The sequence below is a fragment of the Pezoporus wallicus genome, unplaced genomic scaffold (assembly GCF_028554395.1).
Source record: "Pezoporus wallicus isolate ANWC-B61680 ecotype Strahan unplaced genomic scaffold, APGP_CSIRO_Pwel_v1 scaffold_2617, whole genome shotgun sequence".
NCBI lineage: Eukaryota > Metazoa > Chordata > Aves > Psittaciformes > Psittacidae > Pezoporus > Pezoporus wallicus.
In genome coordinates this window covers 62,322-78,126 of record NW_026637592.1, presented here as the reverse complement: position 1 = coordinate 78,126, position 15,805 = coordinate 62,322, and the positions used below count along the sequence as shown (strand labels likewise).

Genomic DNA, 15,805 nt, shown 5'->3' with positions numbered 1-15,805 from the left:
CCATTTGTCAGTGCACATTTAAGTGGGGCCCTAGTATTTCATGGCCTAAATACATAGGAAAATAGTAGTCAAGACAGTAACTTAAACAGAAATATAAGCACAGCATGCTCTTCATATTACACACACACTGATGTTTCATCTACTTAACCCAGAGGCGATTCCGAAGGTAATAACATGCTACCTCAAGAGGCTAAGGTTTCATTACATTTTTAAGGACTAGCAGGTGTGCCCCTATGGCTTGCCAAAGTCCTTCTTCATGATGAACTGCAAAACTAATCTGTAAACTTGCTGTTCACCCCCTGGGTCGCACTGCACCTGCCTAGTGAAACAGCAATAGCAGGGTTTATGCCTGGTCATTCTTATTCCACTGCCACAGACCTCAAAGCACCCAGCCAGATGGTTAATCTACACATCACTAGGGAAAGAAGTAGGTCTTACAATGTCGGGTATATATAGGTTACCGAAAAATGCAAAAGCTGCTACCCTTATGCCCCTACATCATACCCAGAGCATCACAGTTTTGCTCAGACATGGATTAATGTCAGACAAGCTTTCAAATGTCTATTAGGCCTTTTTAACACCGGCCTTTGCAGGCTTTCTGCAGTGCCTCGGAGGAGCCATCAGAGCCCTCTGCCACCTGCCTCCCCTCAGTTCTCTTGCCAACCCACCCTTCACTCTTGAAAGTATGCACCTGAGGAGGCTGAAGCCTAAATCGCTTTTCCAAACGCATTCAACATGAACGGAGCAACTCCGGTTTACTGTTTGATCACCGATTTGCCTGCTATATAGCACTTCTAAATACGTGCTCTGTACATACCACCGACTGTAAATAGGCTTTGGTAAGGGAGAGCGGTGTAAAAAGTGAGAACTTTAATGTTCTGAGATCGGACGCTCAGCCCTGTCAAACAGACACGGCCGGCGCCCAGGCCCGGCACTGGTTCACCCGGCTGGGGAGTGCTGTGCGCCGGCGCGGTAAGCCACGCTACCGGAGGAGGAGGAGAGCGCTGGGCATGGCGGCGGTTGCGGCGCTGCAGAGGAGCGTGGTGTCCCCCGCGGGCAGGCACACTGCCTCCCTCATCTTCCTGCACGGCTCAGGTGGCTGCTTTGTACCTCTTCTCTCCCCTGAAACCCTGCGGCGGGGCTGGGGCGCGGGGCAGGGGGCTCGGCGGGCGCAGAGGGGGCAGCTGCCGCCTGTTTCTGCGCTGTGCGGGGAGCGGGACAGGAGCAGGGTCGGTCTCTTCGGTCCGCGGTGGCCATGTGCTGCGTGCGGGGCAGCGGGACGGCTCGTAGCTGGGAAGCGGTGAGAAGCGGTGTGAGGTGTCTTGGGTCCCTGCGGGTCTCGGCTCCCTGGGATTAGAGCAGCGCTGGCCGAGAAAGAGAAATGCGCTGTGGGCAAAGTAGTTTGTGTGTGCTCGGCCGGGTGTGACGGCTGGGTCTCCTCGCCCTAAGCGGGGTCCTTGGAGTGTGTTTTAGGGATGGTGATGTTACCCGCCGGCATGGTTTGCTTCACCGCGAGAGCAAATACTTTCCAGAAGATAGTTGCTTAATTGCTTCACTCTATGCATAACCCCATGCAAAGGGTGACTTTCATAATTAAGGTGAATCTTAGTGCTTTTTGGGTCAGATTGAGAGTACTGCCAGCTTTTAAAAGCCACTGTTTATAGACTGACTTCTGTCTTTTAGAAGGCTCCTAGCCGTGTCCGAGCTGGGTTCATGGACACCACCTGCGGAGTGTAGGGAGTTAACCTGTGTCAGTGACCAGGCTGAGGCCAGGCCTGCAGTGTGTGTGTTTTGTTTCTTGTTTGTTTCTTAGACGTTTTCTAACCTGCTAAATCACAACAAAGTCCATGTGACTTAAAATGACAAACCAACCAACCCAAACAACAATCAAACAGTAATGACGGGCCTTGAGCTGGCCATGTGCATATGGCAACATGTTCAACACTTTCCATGACTAGCTTTCAGTTTTGCTTTTGGCTGATGCTTCTTTTTAGCTGAACAAAGATGTACAGGCTTATTAAATTAGCTTCATTTTTATAACCTAATAATTTCATTTTATATCTTTAATTTTGCTTTTTTCAAATTCTGAGTTAGAGAATGAAAGTGGAAGAGAGGTGGCAAGATGCATTCGGCCCTCTTGTTAAGGCTGATGCTTTAATGCTTGAGGAAATAATTTCCCCTCGTCTCGGAGGAGTAAGGGAAGATTATGGTTAGAGGTTAATTCCACATGTGGTTAAAGTACTCTACAATTTTTCATTTTTGATATTATTTCCTTCATAATGTTTGCAGTAGGGAAGCATGAGGGTACTTTTATTTGGTTTTATTTAGTAGTTCAGCAGAATAGAATCTTAAGTAGGTACAGTGCCACTGCTGTGGGCTGGCCTGTAAACCTTCTGTACAGTGCTTGTGATGGAAAGTGGCAATCAAATGGCATGAATCCATTTTGTTCATAATGCTTGCTGCAGACAAATTATAACAAGTGAAGAATGTAAATGCAAAATGATATAAAAAAACATTAGGAGATTCCCAGTCAGAACTGCACTTCAGATTTAGGTGGAAGATCCATTTGGTAGCTCAGCAGGGAAGGCAAGTGGACATAACAAAGGTATAATAATTTTTTTAGACTTAGGTTTACAACTTTGCATGCTGTCACATACATAGAATCATTCAGGTTGGGAAAGACCTTTGAGATCATAAAGTCCAACTGTTCACCTAACACTGCCAAGTCCACCACTAAACCATGTCACTGAGCACCACATCTACATGTCTTTCAGATATCTCCGGGGTGGTATTTGGTGGTAACTTGCCACTTCCCTGGGTAGCCTATTCCGATGCTTGACAGCCCTTCCAGTGAGGCACCTCTTCCAGTCTACATGTTGCATGTTGTTAAATTTAAACTTCACACAGAAAGAAAATTGGAAATTCAAGCTGTATTTGAAAGGAAAATAATTTGTTTTATTTGGGAGGGAGAGAAAAGGATAATATTGCTGCCATAAGTTTATTTCAAGTTTGTAAATGAACTCAAGACTCAAGGCAGAATTCTCTGTGCATTGTTTTCTTCTTTTCAGTGTTCATAAGAACATATAATGCTAAAATCAAAGAATGGCCTGAAAGACACACCTTTCAGAAGGTTACTGGGTTTTGTTTGGTGCCAGTTTCTTCTTTCTCCTTCCCCTCCAAATTCTATTCTTACAAATCAAAATGCATTACCTCTGCAGGCAGGTGCTTGCAGCAGTTGCAGAACATTAGGACCATAGGGACTCTTGGCATAAGGTCATAGTTAAATTTTCTCTCAGTAAGTTTTCCATTAACTTTTCATGGACAAAATAGCTTCATTAACTGTAAGGGTTTCTGCTGATCTTGGCGAAGCTCAAGAAGTGTGAATGAATAGTAAAAGATGTGTCCTGCACTGTTAGGGAGTTTTTAAAGGCCTAAGTAAGTCCCAGTTTTGTAAGCATTCAGATGCTGCTTAAGCTGATGCCTACCTGAGAGTTAGTTGGTCCTGTGAAAGTATTTGCGAAGCCTAGACTTTTGCTTTCAGCTGAAAAAAGAGAAGTGTGTAGGAAAACAATGTTTATTAAAACCTCCTTAAGAGATGTTCATAAATTAGGTGACAGCAACCATGAGGAAACCCTTGCGTGTCAAGCATGTCTACTTGTAAGAGGTGTGTTTGGACTTCAGACCGTACTGTGCATATAAGTGAAGTGCTGGTGGGAATGTGTTTTGAAGCATCCAGGTTAAAGATGAAGCTTTGATGTTCCTGCTTAAGGTAGCACAGAATAAGATTTGTGTCAGTTTTATGACCCTATTACTTACTTGTTACTTGGAATATCTTAAGTCAAGGAGAAAATGGTTATACTGTTTGTGCTTAACAGTTAAAATGCTGGGTTTGACTCTTTCTTGCCTTCTGTTTTAATTCTGAAGATGCATTAATTGTATTTGTAAATAAAGATCACTGAATTTTGTTCAAGTGCTAAAGCAAAACAGATCTTTTTCCACTGGGGAGTTATTGTAACAGCAAACTGGTGTATTTGTGGGATATTGTTCAAATGAAACCATGTGACATGGCAGTAAGCCTGGCTCAGGGCAGTGGTATTTTTTTTCTTGTGGTTTGGCCATTTTAATGAAAAGAGTAGGATGAGTCCTGAAGTCAAACTGATCATCTTGAGATGATAGAGAATATCATTAACTCAGATTAACAGTTTGAGTTGATGAGAATGAAGGAGCCTTGACTTCCAACAAGACTAAAGTCCTGTGGTGATGTCTAATTGGAGACGTGTGTGAGCATGCTGTTCAGAAGGGTGGCAGTGAAGTTATAGCTGAAGATAACAGTGATGAAAAGGCAAGCTCTAGAAACTGTCTAATGTATATGTGTATAGTTTTTTGAAAGGAGCATATGCTGTCTGCATTAGCACTTCAGTCTGCAGGGTTTTGGCTATAGGTGGAGTTGATAAGACTAGGTAAAAACGCATTGACAGCCAAATATTGACTAGCTTTGAAAGAGAACCATGGGATTAAGGTTTTAAAGGAGTCTGACAGATGTTTTAATGTGAACTCTTATGCACTTCTGCAAAATGTTATGTTTGACACTTGCCTTAAGTTCTATGTGTAATATTAGCATAATTAAAAGTGAAGATTATTGCTCTTGACTAGGTTTTGAAGTGGGTAACATAAAATTCTGTAGTAAAAATAATTGTATTTTCTAAGGGGAGCAGCAGGTTTCTTTTAAGATGTTCATCAGTATTTCTTTATCACTGTTACCAGGAAGTAAGGTAAGTTGCAAGTAAGAGGGAAGGCCTTGTGCTTGATTAGGAGATACTTAAGTAAACTATTAAACTTATGCTGTGGGACCTCTTAAGTAGTCTATTTCTATGAAGTTTTGAGTTGGTCTTCCCTGGAAAGGGGATTAAAGTTATTTTGCAAAGTTCTTTTTTAGCATTTTGGAGGATTAACTTTGTGATTTAGAAATTGGGTAAATCTGGTCTGAATGTATTTGACATTGTATAGCTTTCTTTCCAAATGCACAGAATAATTCTTGTACTCTTCTGTGTGATACAGGTGATACTGGCCAGGGAGCAAGAGCATGGATAAAACAAATTTTGAATCAAGACATGGCTTTCCAACATATAAAAGTTATTTACCCAACGGCTCCTGCCAGGTATTGTTTAATATATTTTAACTGTAGGGTTAAATTACTTCATTCCAATACTGTAAAATATGCTTGTGAATATTAGTGTGGGCTGTCATAGCACTTCATTCTTCTTTCTCATATATATGCACCTTTCGGCAAAACTGGAGCTCAGCAGTGCATTGCTGCCCAGGCACTGATTTTTTTTCAGTGTTAAGACTCTACATGGTTAAGACTTCAAAGAATTAGCAGTCTCTAATTCAGATATTACCCTCACAGTATCTTTCTATCTCCTTGCTATAAAGAAGATACTCCAGTGTGTGTTATAATGGTATAGAGCCATGTTCTGGATCACAGTCCTACCTATATTAACTCCCAGAAATTAACCACTAAAATATGCTGTTGTATTTAATGCCAGGTTTCTTGGTAGGTTTCACATCCTACTTGCCTACTTTTGGCCAGTAGGATGGGAAAAATCTTCAGCTGATGGAGAAAGGACTGGCAGTTTAAAATTACACATTTCTTCTAGTTTCAGTCCTGACCCAACTGTTTCGAAGAGAATTGAGTTCAGCATTTGCTGTAGGCACAAATCTTTGTCTGTTCAGTGGTAGACCAGAAATAAAAGTACCAACTGTTGGGAATTTGAAAGTTAATGAGGTCAAACCTGAAGGCTAAAAGTTGGGCACCTACCTCTCCATTTAGCTACATAAAGACATGGCCTTACATTTCAGTGATGATTTGTGTTTCTTAATATAGTCTTATTTCTAAGGTGTCTCTGGCTCTTAAGTTAGAAAAGTGCTTCCTTGAAATTTAATGGGGCTTAAGTTTCTTTCAGAATTTGGGCATAAGTGTGGATGAATGCTGAAAGGAAAAGGGAATTGTGACATTCTGCACAGACTTCTGAGGTACAGAGGTTTGAAAGTCAGAAAAAGCAGCTCTTGTCTGTGGGGAAGAAAATAATAATTTCATTGACCACGTAGGTTTATGATCTATGTAGGCAGGAAAAGCAATTGAGAGATGGCAGTGTGAATGTACTCACTTTGTTACAGAAAAATCAAGCCCAAGAGTGGAAGTCTTTGAAGCACTGTGTTTTGGGTTAGTAGGTAATGAATATGATTTTCTGTAAATAATGTACTCATTACTTCATTGATGATAGACTGAAGTATACTAGAGTTATCAGTGGCATATCACCCGTAATCACAGGTTCAATTTCTTCCCTGTCAACACAGCAGGTAACTGAGAAGTGCAGGAGGTTTTCTTTTCTATGAAATGATCTTTCTTCATGTGTTACATGCAGTCAGAGCACCTCAGAGCACATCTGTTTGATCTGTGCTTCACTCTGCCATCCCAGTGTACTTCTGGGATCCAGTCCTTTTCTTATGTGTGTATGTTTGGATACCTACAGATGTAAAATATGTATAAATGATTAACCAGTAAGATCTCCTGACTCCAGTGAGTGGCGTTTATGAGGAATTTCTTTTTTTGTCTCAAGACTTTGGATGTCAGTACTTTGGTAAGCAGTTGGGAAGAAAGACACTGTTGTGATAAAAAGATGTGATTAAACAGTTCATTTCACCATCTTTTAAGTCAAGGCTACTCTTGTTCTTCTGAGTTAATACAGAGGGTTTTTTTAGCAAAACTGTGGTAACTTGTATATTCAAAGAATGAACAAATACCCACACTGTTTGTCTTTGACTTGCAATATAAAGTATACTTGGGAATATTAGTGTGCAGCCTTCTGTTGCTGATAAGCACTATTAACTGATATAGTGAACTAAAACAGATGCCCTTAAGTACCATAATATTTACCACTGTTTGCAGTAATGCTGAAGTGAAGTTTATAAGATACGTGTTGTTGGTCAAAACCAAATTAACAGAGGCTTTACAGACTGATTTCATCTTATTTTGGTATTCAGGTCCAAAACGCAGTATAAGTTTTGAAGCATTTGTAATGGTTACTCTCCTTTCTTCCACAGAAAGGAAAAACAAGGCTTAGAACATCCAAACTTGAGTGGCAGACATTAAAATATTATTTGCATGAGGAGCTTGAGTATATGATCTTATCTTCTGTATGTGCTTTGATAATTTCAAATGCTTCTGACACCAACAGGGGAATTTGGCATCCTTGATAATGAGACCTATAGGTAGATGGTTATGGATGTGCAGATACGCTGAAGAAGATTCTGATCCAGTCTTTGATCATATAGAGACAGAGTGACATACTGGTGGCAGGCTGTGCTGATGTGAAAGTCTCTGTGGGTGGCACAACCTGCAACTGCTTGGTCAGTTACAGGAGCAGAGTGCAAAGCTTGCCAGCAGATTTTTACACTGATGATGAAATCAAAAGCTTGAAGTTGGGCAAGACCATACTAGGATTGCTTGGCTAATGTGCTCTTCTGGCAAAATACTGTGAATGTGGATGTAGTTCATACTCTATAAACTCCTGTCTTTCCAGCATAACTTACTACATACACATTGAGCGCAGTCCGTCAAAGTAGTTATGCCAGCAAAAGCAGGTTTGACTATATAACTGCAGTGCTAGAGGCTTTGGCGGGATAAACTGCAGGTCAGGGATACCTTTTAAATGTTTTTGATGGATATAATTGTGCTGATAGATAGCTCTATAGATTTAGTCTTATACATTTCTTCATCTCTGTTAAAAAGAGTTCTGAAAAGCAGTGGAATTCACTTTTTTCTACAGAATATTGACTTTTATTTCCTTTATGGAGGATGGGTGGGGTTTATATTTACATTTTGTTTCTGGTTTACCCCAGGCACCAGAACAGATGTATCTTCAATTTACTCCAGCATCAGAGACTTAGACATGTTACATGTTTGAATTCAATAGTCAATATGTTTGAAACTTACCTTGGAAAATGAGCCCAATATATAATCTGGAATAAGTCTAAACCTCTTTTCTCCCTCTGTTAGCATTGGTTTCAGCAAACACTGGAGAGGATACTTCCGTTATACAGGTAAAAGCAGTTGAATATTACTAAACTACATTTTATAAAACTCTTTCTTTTACTGTTCTCTCTAGGTCTTTGTAAAAAGTTACACTTTTAAGAAAACATTTACTGTTCTGTAATCATTCTTATAATGTGCAGGGTCTGTGTAGAGACTCATCACCAGATGTCCCATGGACTAGTAAAGTGTTTGCAATGTTTTGTCCAGTCATCCCTTACTGTTTTTGGGAAGTGCTGTGAGTCTCTTTTTTTTTTTTTTCCTGAGTAAAAAACAAAAAGAGTGTAAAATAATGCAATTTGCTATCAAAAAAGAAGAAACTCACAAAATTTCTAAATAAAATGATGGTAAAAGCCATGCTTAGATAAAAAAGGGGGAAAAATGAGGATTTGAAGTCTCAGTGTAATGTGGTGAGAAGATTGGCATGTGAATTTGTAATAAATGCATGTAGCTGGGACATGTAAATTTTGCTTTACAAATGAAAACTTTTAGATATTGCTTAGAGAGGTTTTGTTTTTTCTCTGTAATGTAAGCCACTGGGATACTTAAAAATGAGTAGAGAACTTGTTTTAATAGGTTGGGTTTTTAACTTTATCTAGCTTTATTTCAAGACCCTTGATTCTGTACATAGATTAAACTTCTTAAACACAACAAAATTCTATTTCCTCTCCCTTGTAATGCTAATATGTATCTTTAATTAAAAAAAAAAGCTCAAATTGTAGCCTCAGCAGCTGATGCAATCCCTAGAACCACGTCTACAGTAATAGTTTTAGAGGAAAGGGTTTCCTTTTTCCCTTTATATTTGGGTCAGGATGGCTACAGTTTTAAATACTGTTTCAGCTGCTACAACTGTGACTTAAACATTAGGTTTCTATTGAGTTTCTAAATTAGAACTGAATACCACCCAGTTTAACCTTTTTCTTTTTTAATAGAAAGTGGTAGTTTAAATTGGCACTGCAGGAGCTAATGTGGTAAAGTTAAAACCATTTATGCTCCACTTGTTTTATCTTGCCTTCCATAATTCCCTTTCAAAATCTAGGTCAAAGATTCTTTGCATTGTCTAGCATTCCATTCTGACAGTCCTCCTCTTTTGCAAGTCAAAGTAAACTGTAAATACTTCTGGGTTTTGTTGTTTTTTTTTTGTGGATCTTTTGGATATTCACTCAATATACCTTTCTGTGTCAAATAATCTATATACAGGGTTTGTTGTCAGGTTTTTGTTTTGTTTGTTGAGGTTTTCTGTAAGTATGTGGCTGGTAAGGACAGCACTATTCCATCCTTTCCCGAGTTCACATCTTTGCTCAGCTCATGGGTGGAAGTGAGTTTCATCTCATCGTAGTTCCCATTTGGCTATATCACAAAACCACCAGACAGTTTGGCACCACTCAGCTGCGTTGGCAGTCTCTACCTGTGAGAGGCCTAGGACTGGAAAAGCAGCAGGGGTACTGCAGGTCAGACTGGAGATGGATTGGCAGAGCTGTGTAGGGGAGTGTGCATGGTGCCTATCATACTATTTTTGGCCCAAGCAAATGTTATTAATCCTTTGCTTTTGTAAGCCCTAACCTCATTCATAAATTCCACACAAAGAAGCCTTTTTAGAGGTGGAAGCTTGAGGGACAGATGGAAAGGGTTTTGGTTGGTATCATGGGGTGGTTCTTTCATCTGCTTCTGTAAGCTGAAGTTTAGCAGATTCTGCATTCCTCCTCTTGCATTAGGTGGGGCAAATGGGGATATCCATACATGTAAGGCTTGCATCATATGCTAAATACCATGTGGAATTCAGTAAACACTTGTCAGAGATGCTTTTGTCATGCTTGAGGAAAGCAAAGTAGAACATGATGGCAGTAAGCTTGAATTTCTAATCCCTCTAACTGCGTTGTGCTCTTAGACATTCTTCCTCTTGTTTTTATTCTCTTGGCTGTTTTCAATACAGAAGAATTGGAGACAGTAGGTTTTATATGGCAATAACCCTTCCACTGCTTCCACAAGCAGTTACGGGGTTCTAAGTTATGTGTCATTCTGGTTTTGTCTTTACAGCCTTTTCAGGGGTTTCTGTTCTTACTGTGTGTCATTCATCTATCCTCAATGTTGTCATCAGCTTGTGCAAGATACTACTTTGAATCCCAAAGTATCTTTCAAACCCCATAATAGAAAACTGATTCAGATTGGACCATGGTTTGCCTCTCGCTGCTTTCTTTCAGTAAATTCATAAAGCAGCCACTGTTAACTGGCTGCTGAGGAACTGGCTGATTGTAGGAAGGTCATTTATGGTCTTCTTAACCATAAAGTTGTTGCCCTTGCTCTGATTAGTACAAATCCCCACCATTTACACAAATACAAAACAGAAAAGAACAAACCCAAACCAATCCAACAAACCAACAGAGAAGCAAGGAAATGGAAAGAAACTTGGAATTTGTCCTGATGAGTTTTATTTCAGCTTGTATTGGGCTTCATCTTCCATGAGTAGGATTTGTCCCAAGTAACAAAAGTTGTGAGCTTTAGTATTTCTTCAGGTAACCATTCTGTACTGGCTCAGTTAGTGCTCATTTCAGGCAATATACATCCAGAACTATCAAAAGCATTTGTGTGTGGTTGAATGAACAGGCACAGCCTTTTCTGTGGAACAGAAAGTACTTGTCCTGTAGATGACTCTCACCTTTCTGATTTTTGAAGTGTACTTCGAAGTTTAAGCTGTTTGAATTTCTGACACATCTTATGCTCTGTTAAACTTTATTTTTAACATAAGATATACCTTGGACTGGAGCTTTGAATTGTACTTCTGATAGAATAGGTGGATTCTCTGCCTGCCCTACCTTTTTCTTTTAAAATTCACTTTCAGCTTCAAGCAGATAGTGGGAATTAAAAAGCAGATTTATGAACTAGATTTTCTATTGTGGTGTACTAGTATCAGGAGCGAGATAATGCTAAAAGAGAATTTGGGACTGGGGAGTAACTTTGCTTTCATTGGAAAAACCTGCCACCAGCTTTTGAGAGAGGAAGGACTTCTTTCTAGTGTCATACAATAGTTTGGGTTGGAAGGCATCTTTTAAAGTTCATCTAATCCAAATCCCCGCAATGAGCAGGGACACCTTCAATTAGACCAGGTTGTTCAGAGCCCTATCCGACTTGACCTTCAATGTTTCCAGGCATGGGGCATGTATCATCTTTCTGGGTGACTTGCTCCGGTGCTTCACCACCCTCATTATAAAACATGTCTTTGTTATATCTAATCTAAATCTACCCTCTTTTAGTTTAAAACCATTACCTGCTATCACTACATGCCTTTGTAAAAAGTTTGATCCCATCTCTCATGTAGCCCCCCTTTAAGTACTGAAAGGCTGCATTAAGGTCTCCTCTGAGAACTCTCCAGGCTGAACAAGCCATACTCTCAGCCTGTCTTCACAGGCTTTAGCCCTCTGATTTGTCCTCTGGACCCACTGTAACAGGTCTATGTCTTTACTATGCTGAGTGCTCCAGAGCCGGATGCAGTGCTACAGTGGGGCCTCACCAGAGCGGAGTAAAGCAGTTTGTCAGTGTGATCTGTGGACTTTTTTTCAAAGGGATGCATAGTCTTCCAGAAGAAGACATTACAGTGTCTCATGTGACACTCTGCCTCATGACTGAGAGGAGATGGGTTTGGGAAGGAAGCAGAAGTGAGGCTTTAAAAAATGTTGGTCTTTCTATATTTGAATCTTGAAGCCTAGCGTCACTGTGAATCCCAGTTCTGTCTGACATCTCAGGAAGTTATCTGGAACTTCCAGAAAGCTGCAAGCCAGCGCCAGCAGTCTGTTTTATGTGACTGCATTAGCTGGTGATCATAGTGCTGAGTGTGAAGAAAGTGATACAATTGTGCATCAGGAGAAGGAGTTGGAGGAAGAATAGTTGCTGTTTATCAAGGTGCTGCCTGCTACTCTTGCATTTTTTTACCTAAAGCAGCTAGCTTGTCGTTTAGGTTGGACAGGGACTGATTTATTGCCTAAGGAACAAAACCACCTATAGTTTTATGTGAATCATTATGCTAGTTGGCATCGTTTTGAAGATAGAATTTGACATGGTTTTAGATCTGAGTGTAAATATTTGTGTAGCATTGTTCAGTTGCTTTCCATTTCTATTAAATTCAGGTAATCTCAAACTATGTAGCACAATTCTAGATGTGATTTAGAAGGTCCAGAATATATAATCCATGCTCCAGGAAGGTGGAGAATGATGGTGCTATTGCTTCCTGCTTTTCATTGTATTTTCATTGTTAGGTTTGTTTCAGCTAATGCAAGTTATCTACTATCTTGAGTTTATTAAAGCTGCAATGATCTGTATTACTTTGAAATTTTTCAGGAAAATCAACAGTGAAAACTACTTCTATTTGAATATGTTTAAAAGATTGAAAGGATGATAAATACTTAGAGATATTACAGGATATGTTTTCCATTTAAGACATTCAAATATTAGGTGTGTATGATCTTGAAACTTCAATCTTGTGCAAGAAGGGTATGTGTGAGGAAAACTACTGTAGATCAATTCACACTCTTAAAAAAAAAAAAAGACCTATAAATAATCAGAAAACAGGGTTTAGAGTGATTTCAGGATGTTGGGAAGCTTTTTAAAGATTCTTTTCCTCAGGGTGTCTACTTTTGTTTAAATGCTATTTGATATTAGCCGTGTTTCCTTTACATCTTCCTTTCTCTTTACTTTTATATAAGAGTTAGTTGAATTTGTAGAAAATTGTGTTTCAAATGTCTCTTAAAAATGGCTTCAATTTTGGAAGTTGAATATATCCAGATAAAGGAGTTTCTAAGTTTTGGTTTTGTTTATATGGGTTTGAGTCTTCCATGTGCTTCAGAGCAAGCAAAACGAAACTGCACTCACCCTTTAAAACTAACCAAACAAAAAATAAAAAAACACCTACAAAACTTGAGGGGCTATATATTTTCATTCCAAGTTTCAACAGCATATGTTGTAGAGACATGGAGCTTTATTTTTAGTATCATTTAACAAAGGGAATAAAGACAGTGAAGTGCAAGGAAAAAAATCATTGGGACTCATGTTATGAGTTTAATCAAACCTAAAAAAAGCAAAAAAAACCCCAAACTTAAAGCTGACCATTTGGTCTGACACCATCCTTAGCTTACCATGCTGATCTTACCTGATGGAGTTTGCACTCTGTATTTCTTTCATGTGTTTCAGCCGAGCCTCCTGTGTCACTGTAACGTAGGGTTTGTTTGTGTTTTTGTCTTTTGTGGTTTAATTGTATGAAAAACTTTTGTGCTGTATTCTTGGAGCTGTACAGATGGTTCCATGCCAAACATATTTGTTTACCATGGTAATGTCTGAGTTGTAGTGTGCCAGCTAATAAAGGGATTTTTTTAAGGAACAAGGTGAATGACTAAAACAGATGTGCCAGTTGGGTGAACTACTAAAAGAATCTCACTTCTCAGCTTTATGTAAAGATTATTTTTAATGCATTTATGAGAAATCAAGAGGGGCTGCAAGGATGTTCTAGAGACTGCTGGAAGTGTCTTGCCATTTGCAGGGGGGTCTCTTCCTGTGGGCTTAAGACACATTAGTCTTTCATCTGTCTTACTGGAGAATTTGCCAAGACAGCAGGTAAAAGTCCTCAGTTTTGATGCGTGATCAAGTATTATAATATCATAAATTTTTGTCTTGTTTATAAACTATATGAATCTTTCAGTTGTGGAGAAAACTGAGTATTTCTGTAATGTGAGTTTCTGTAATACTTCATTCTGTGGAAAGCCTGGGTCAACTTGCTATAATATTACAACCTTACACATCTTTTCTCACACAAATACCAGGTACTCTGGATTTACTGGAAAATGAAGCACTCTGGCTGCTAACCGGGATTGCTGTCAAAGTGTTTGAGAAAGAAGCTAAAACTATGAGTTCAGCGCTGTTTGCCCAAGCGCTTAGTCTGATGTACAACCCATTGTCCAAGTGACTTCCAGAAACTCCACTGATTCTACTGTTATTGATATCATTGACTGGAATATCTGCTGTTAGAAGCTGACTTTTGTGAGTTAGAGATTTATAATCTGGGGGTTTAGGTGTTGATCAATTAATTTGAAAAGAATCCTGGAGACAGTGGCAATACTAAAGAGAAGCTAAGAAAACCAAACCAAAAAAATCAAACACACCAAAAAACCCCAATCCAACAAAACGATGGAGGAGAAAAAAACCCAAAAAAGCAAAAGCATTTTAAGAACATTTTTTAAACTGAGTTTAGGCTTATTGGGAGTATGAAGTATTTCCACTGAATTTCCTTTAACTTAGCATTCACTTTTTTTTTAATAGATAAGTAAAGGCTCATTTAAAATAATTGTTAATTCTGGTGCTTAAGTATACGGTTTGTTTTGGACTGAGCAAATGAAGGACCCGCTTAAGGCACACACTGTACTGAACTTGACCACGTTTGTATGCCATTTTAAACTTCAACATGGGAAGTTCAGGTTGGATATAAAGAAGAAGTTCTTTACTATGAGGGTGGTGAGGCGTTGGCACAGGGTGCCCAAAGAAGTGGTAAGTGCTCTGTCCCTGACAGTGTTCAAGGCCAGGTTGAGCAGAACCTTAGGTGACGCAGTCTAGTGTAAGGTTTCCCTGCCCATGGCAGGGGTTTGGAACAGTATGATCTTAAGGTCCTTTCCAACCCATCCTATGGTTAGGGACTCATTACTGAAGCTGTGCTTGTCTGTTACTGTTTGTTGCCTCTTTATTTATATTTGGCTTACCGGCTTTTCAAGTCATTGACTTCATTTATTTCGTGTTCATGGTACTGGGCAGATAAAAATCTGCGTTTTCTCATTTTTGACTTGCTTGGCTGCATAATGCAAATAATATACAGCCACTTGTACTAGTGGAGTATTTCTGGTTTAGAAATATCCATTTACATATGTGAAGCCTCTCTGGTATTAATAAAGGCAGAATTTATTCATTCATTAAGGAGAATTATAATAATGGCTTTCTTTTTTTTTTTTAGGTTACTTGCAGGTTTTTTTAATCCTAGCACTGAAAAGAAAGCCCAACACAGAAAGAGCACAGAAGTCAGTGTTAGTGTGTTCTCATCCAGACAGATTTATCAAAGGTGGTCTGTTTGTAGAAAATGATTGTCATATGATCTGAAATAAAAATGAAAAACCTGCCCCCTCATTAAACATTGCATACAAGGATTTTAGGGGGCTTGGTTTTGAGATGGAGCAGCAGTCTCGTACCAATATATGTGGTATTAAATTGTAGAGCCATTGCATGGCAGTAAGTTCACCTTTCTTGGGATTTCAGGGCTCCAGTTGTCATCTATATTTAAAAACAAGAGCTGCTTTGAATTGTAGCTTTCCTGATTATGAGATTTGGGCAGCATGTTAAAGCAGTTAAAATACTAAAATGACAACACAGTATTATGGTGGGGGGGAGCATCATGTCTCTAATTTGTACCTCTGTACCAATCCAGTAAGCACATGGCATTTTGTTCACTTATAAGGTACGTGCTCCATTAAGGTGAGGATGGCTGTATTTATTTAAGAAAAAGAAAAACTGAGAGAAGAAAGAAGATTTTTTTTATAAATACCTGGGTTTTTTTAATACCTATTTCTTGTCAATTTTCACAAGAATAACTGAATCCCATAAAATTAGCTCCTACAAACCTATCTTGTTTAGCAGTTATTTCAGTTTGTCCTATTCCAGGGTGGATTTCAACCCTAACTGTTTTAG

The 15,805-nt window shown here is 39.3% G+C and overlaps 1 protein-coding gene across 1 annotated transcript in view; it reads left to right on the top strand.

The window, feature by feature from the left end:
• The first annotated feature begins 991 nt into the window (after nucleotides 1-991).
• LYPLAL1 (lysophospholipase like 1) overlaps nucleotides 992-15,805 on the top strand; it is a 28,027-nt gene continuing 13,213 nt past the window's right edge. Inside the window, exons 1-2 of the mRNA XM_057406426.1 lie at nucleotides 992-1,095; nucleotides 5,059-5,158. Coding sequence (XP_057262409.1) covers nucleotides 1,011-1,095; nucleotides 5,059-5,158 — 185 coding nt within the window. The 5' untranslated portion in view covers nucleotides 992-1,010. The remainder of the gene's footprint in view (nucleotides 1,096-5,058; nucleotides 5,159-15,805) is intronic.